Source organism: Lycium ferocissimum, chromosome 6 (assembly GCF_029784015.1).
Source record: "Lycium ferocissimum isolate CSIRO_LF1 chromosome 6, AGI_CSIRO_Lferr_CH_V1, whole genome shotgun sequence".
Classification (NCBI taxonomy): Eukaryota; Viridiplantae; Streptophyta; class Magnoliopsida; order Solanales; family Solanaceae; genus Lycium; species Lycium ferocissimum.
Genome location: NC_081347.1, coordinates 68,628,507 through 68,634,279, shown reverse-complemented (window position 1 = coordinate 68,634,279; position 5,773 = coordinate 68,628,507). Strand labels below are relative to the sequence as shown.

General features: G+C 34.2%; 1 protein-coding gene across 1 annotated transcript; it reads right to left on the bottom strand.

Annotated features, from left to right (window-relative positions):
• Positions 1-1,492: 1,492 nt before the first annotated feature.
• On the bottom strand, positions 1,493-1,939 carry LOC132061587 (low-specificity L-threonine aldolase 1-like). The gene has a single exon (XM_059454365.1). It carries the CDS (start codon positions 1,937-1,939, stop codon positions 1,493-1,495), a length of 447 nt encoding a protein of 148 aa, XP_059310348.1.
• Positions 1,940-5,773: the final 3,834 nt, after the last annotated feature.

The window sequence follows — 5,773 nt, the reverse complement described above, 5'->3', positions numbered from 1 at the left end:
TTTCGACAAAAAAGATCAAATCTTCTTTTCCAAAATGGATCTGCCTTTCAACCATCTTGCTCATATTTGCCTCCATCATGCAAATAGACAAACACCAACACAACCAAATACAACCACAAGCTTCCGATACCACTTTGTTGGGAAGAAACAAGCAATAACCAAATTACCTGACAGCAGAATAACGTGGAAGAAATACCCAGCCGAAACTTTCCACACTATTTGAACCAAGAGAAGACAATAAACACTAGCACAAATGAAAATGGGCAAAAGCGTACTTATACCAACAATAAAATAGCAAAGCAAGCAAAAATAAATCGAATGGGAGTAGACACCAAATTTACTTGGTAAAACCCCTTCCAAAGAGAGGAAACATCCACGGACCTCCGGTCCACAAAAGCTCCACTATAGTCAACAAGAGTTACAAGAATGTTCTCCAAATGGCTACAACAACAAAGCCAAGCACGGATCAACAATACATAAAAGATAGCACCAAAACTAGCAAAGAAAGGAGAGAAATCACCCCCAAAAATGAGCTACTGTTCGTACTCGAAAACTGGAGCTACAAACCATAAAATCCGATCTTGACCGTTGAAATGGAAGAACCAGATGTTGAGAACCCCCAGTTCAAATTTCAGCACGATCCAACGGTTAACGAATGAGGAAACGCAATTTCTAGCGGACTCTTTAGCAGAAAATTCCTTACGAAAATGCTTTTTATATATGTTTTATCTCTATATGGCTGCTATAAATTCACTCTTGTGTTGTCAAAATAAGACAAATTGATCCTATATATAGAGGAAATTTTGAGGCGATAGCCTAGTCCCAGAATTGGATTGGGTTTTGATAATCCAGTCCATAGGAAAGGAAAACCCAAATCTTATAATTGGATTGGATTTTATTCATCGATTACGTAAGAAGAGAAAACAGCACAACATATATTTCGTTCTCTCCGACTCCTACTGAACTATGATGAATTGCTCAGAACCTGCCATCTCAAACTCAGAACTTACAACATCTAAATCTGGATCCGCCACTGACTGTGTATGGTCCAATGATACAATAACATACTAAAGATACACATATATAGTAGCGGAGCCAGGATTTTCAATAATAAAGAAGTTGTTGATGCCAAGGGAATTCAACATCTACTATATGCTCCTCATCTAAAATAAAAGAGTCTTTGAAACTTGTGGTTCAAAATAAGTCTTGAATATTTGTGTGAGCAAGGGATTTGTTTCAACATCTACTATAAAAGGAAATAGGTTCATATAACGAGAGAGTATATATATATATATATATATATATATATATATATATATATATATATATATATATATATATATATACCTTATATATATAGTGTGTTCGGATGAAGTCCCTTGCAACCTCTAGTCTGGCCACTGATTATACTTTATACTTGTAGCAAAAGCTAGCAAAAAATCATATGCATAAATCCAGCCAACGAACCAATAAGAGTGTTGAGTATATTTTCTTACCGGGCATGTGAATTCTCCAAACAGATGAGCGTAGTGGTCGGATAAAGTATTTCAAGGCTAGAATCACGAATCGCAGCTTCAATCAGATCAATATCCATTGTACCATCTTCATTGTTCTTCACTTTCCTCGGATGAACGCCACCAATGGTAGAAATGCCTCCATTTTCATACACATGAATATGTGAATTATCACCGAGAATCACTTCACTGCCTCTAATTTGGCAATGAGTGAGCAAACTAATAAGATTGCCCATTGTGCCTGAAGGAACAAATAGTCCTGCTTCTTTGCCCATCATTCTTGCCATCTCTACTTCGAGGCATCGTGCTGTTGGATCGTAACCTAAGATATCATCGTCCACTTCTGCATTGGCCATTGCTTTTCTCATGGATTCAGTTGGTTTCGTGACTGTGTCTGATCGAAAATCCACTGTTCTTATCGCCATCTTGCCCTGAACTAGACAACAAAGATGCAACCATTTGCCCCATATATAAGTAAACCTTCTACTATTCTATCAAGAATCATTTCACTTGCTTTAACATGGGAAAAGGCTATTTTCGAACTCTTCAAAATGCCGACGGGTGCTTGTTTGGATCCTCCAAACGTAGCGCATTTCTTGAGGATCTCGGCACGAATGTGAGAGTCAGAACAACATAAATTACAGCTATAGGTTCGACATAACTCACTATGTCTAGCTCAACTTTTGTATGTGGGCGCGAAAAGTAAAAGCACGTACATATATAAAAGGACATAACCAACAAATTTTAAATCTGAAATTCGCCATTAATTGTCATTTTTAGAAAAAAGAAGTTAGCAATTCCCTGTGTAATGATCCCAATTTTAATATAAGGGAAGTAAAAGTTAATCTCATTAGGAAATGTGATAGTTTCAACCAGTGTCAGAGTGATCATTTCGATTCAAACTTCATAAATAAGAATTATAACCATCAAGTAATTAAGCAAATTAAACTAACACCATACATAACTCGAAATACAATTAATTAAGACAATGAAAAAAAGAACTTCTTACAAATCTGTACTTCAGATGCTATTGCCAGAAATAGCCAAAATCTACTGATTTAGTATCTCACTGCACACTGCTATGCCATGCAAGTTTCTTCTCTTTATATACTGATAACATGGAATGCTAATTAGCTAGATAAGTGTGCCATGCCATGCACGTTACTTTCTCTCTGTTTTATATATTTATTAAAACAAATAAACAGAAGTGGTATTTATTGTACAGTTTAATTGCTAAAAACTAAGCCAATATATTATAGTATTATACTATTATATTAGCTCAACCAAGCCCATGTGCCTTTCCAAGTGTATTTAATTAACTTTTGTTCTGAAAAATTACTTATATTTATATTTCTGCTTTTGTTTTTAAGGAGAAATTACAAATTTCAGCTTCTAGTACTTATTGGTCTTGTCCAAATTAAAGAAATTAAAAGTACAAGCTTTTGGGAGAAGCTGAATATATCTTATGCTACTGCACAAAATACTTAATTTTTCATCAAAAGCATAGCCAAACACTTTCATTTTTTCTAACATAAGTGGGTTATTTTTTGTGAAAATTAAGAACTTTTGATATTTCAAAAGCTTAGCTAGACATGCTATAATTCTACTTTTTTTTATACATAAAAAATATATTCATCACTTTCCTCTTTTTTAGAAACTTAGCCAAACAAAATATAATTTAGATATTAAATATCTACCTCAATAGTCATCTTCCGATAACAACTTCAAGAATAACGAAAAAAAGCACTAAAACCACATGTATATACAATAACCTCCCACAAGAATTATGGGAATCATATTTAGGACATCTTTGTTGAAAATTTGATCACTGTACCCGACAAAAACCTAATCCCTCCAGCAAATAACAAACGTATGAAAATATAAACAAATGTGTACAGTATATATCCATATAAAAGGAGCTAAATGAAAGTACTTGATGACGAACACCGTCAGAAAACACATTTAATAATAGAATTATTCCATTTATTCTAATTATTTTAATAGTTTATTAGCGAAGATTATGGAATCAATGTCTTCTAAATGATTGGATTACGTAGACCTATTTCTTTCTTCTTTTAAGATGGAAATTTAGTTCCTAATTCTAATCATAATCTGACATAATTATTCATAACTAGTAAAAATATTTGCGCTTAGCGCGGTCATAAAAAAATATAAGTAGCATATTAAACACGAAGAGTTAAAAATTTGATGCATATATATATATAAAAAATCAAATTCTAAAAATAATGAGGGAAAAAGAAGAAAAAAAAAAAAAAAAACCGTTAGCGCCTTCTTAACTCATCTACTCAAACTTCCGTGATATGCCTCACTTATTAAAACAACAATCCATTTATTAAAACTTTGTCATGGTATCAGAGTACGGATTTCTCTCCATTACTTTGTTTCATCGATGAATTTGCAAACAAAATTGCAAACTGCTAATTGAAATCCCTATTCATTTTTCTTTCCATTTTTTTTTTTGAACAATTTTTGATTGAGTAGTTTGCTCTCAGTTCTCTCTTTTGATTGAGTAGTTTGCTCCCAGTTCTCTCTTTTCTTTAGCTTCTACTCACGTTTTTTTACAATCAATATCACACAAAAATGGTCGGAGAAAATATAGACGCCATTGATTCGACAAATCAAACTACAAAAACCATCGATTCGAGCAATCCTTTGTACGTACATCCTTCAGAAAATGCCGGATTTATGCTTGTTCCAGTAGCATTTGATGGCACTGGAACAATGCATTGTTGTTTTAATAAGTGATAGCTTGCAGTATGTGAACAACACTAAAGAGTTATGGTGGGAATTGGAAGACAGGTATGATCAAACAAATGGCCCCAGATTGTATCAATTACAGAAAGAAATAACTGATTTAAGCCAAGGAGCCCTAGATATGACTAGTTTCTATACCAAAATAAAAAAAGCTTTGGGAAGAACTTAATATTTTGAATGAGCATGCATCATGTAGTTGTGTGTGTACTTGTGCTGCGAAGGCAAAATAGGACAGGCGTTTAATTCAATTTTTGATGGGGTTTAAATGAAGTTTACACTGTTGTAAAGGAGAGTATTTTGATGATGAACCCTCTACCCACCATTGCACAAGCCTTCTCCATTCTCATTCAGGAAGAAAAACAAAGAGAAGTTAGACCAAATAATCAATTAGTAATTGAGTCTGCATTTCTAAATGTAAGTGGAAATTTTAGTGGACCAGGGAGCAGTAGTAGAAATCCTAGGATGGATTACAATGATGTGAATCTAGCAGGAAGCAGTAATGGAAGTAACTCTAGGATGAATCAAAATCAGAGTGTGAATTACACTGGGAATTTCAGAACAAACTACAATTCTGCTGGAAACACTGGTTATGGTAGAGGAGGCTATGCTCCAAATAAGCCTCGACCCTTCTGTGAACATTGAAAACGACCTGGCCATACCAAGGAAAGGTGTTACAAGATACATGGCTATCCACAGGGTCCTAGATACAACAACAATAATAGTAACTACAACAACTATACCAACTACAACAATAACAAAGGCAAAAGAATTGTAGCAAATGCAGCAAATGTGTATGGATATGATGGGATGAGTATTGCAGATCATGAGGGAAATTCAAGTGGACAAGGAAAACTGATGCAACACATGACGAAGGAACAATATGGGCAGTTTATCAATATACTGGAGAATTTGCAAAATGGGCATTCAGGAGATAACAACTCAGGCAGTGCCAGCTTGAATGGATGAGCTGCGAACTTTGCAGGTATTGCTGCTTGCTCCACTTCTATTGAATTTGATAATCAATCTACTGAAAATATTTTTGAACAAAATGCTGGCCCTGGATCCTTGACTTGAGGCAACCAACCATATGGCCTACAATAAAAGACTGTTTAAACCCAAAATAAAAACCTTATTATCCTTTTCTTGTGTCATTACCAAATGGTTATAAGGTCAAGGTGACACAAATTGTTGATTGATTCTTGTTAAATTCTTTTGAAAAAGTTTTTTTTGCCTAGTTAAGTTTAATTTGATCTCTATTCATTCTTTGACAGTACAATTATGCATCATCATATTTACTAGATTTGCATGTTTTCTGCAGGGCTCTTTAATGAAGAGGCCTTTTAGGGTGAAGCAAAATGTAGTCTCTACCTATATTGTTCAAAGTCATGCAATAACAACTGATCCATAAAAAAAATTTTTCAAAAACTTTTTTAAAGAGTTTGATTTTGTTCACTGTCCTGCTATAGCTTCCCCCTGGTCCATCA

Bases quoted from the DNA above. Each gene is read 5' to 3' on its own strand.
- LOC132061587 (XM_059454365.1), bottom strand. From the start codon at position 1,939: ATGGCGATAAGAACAGTGGATTTTCGATCAGACACAGTCACGAAACCA.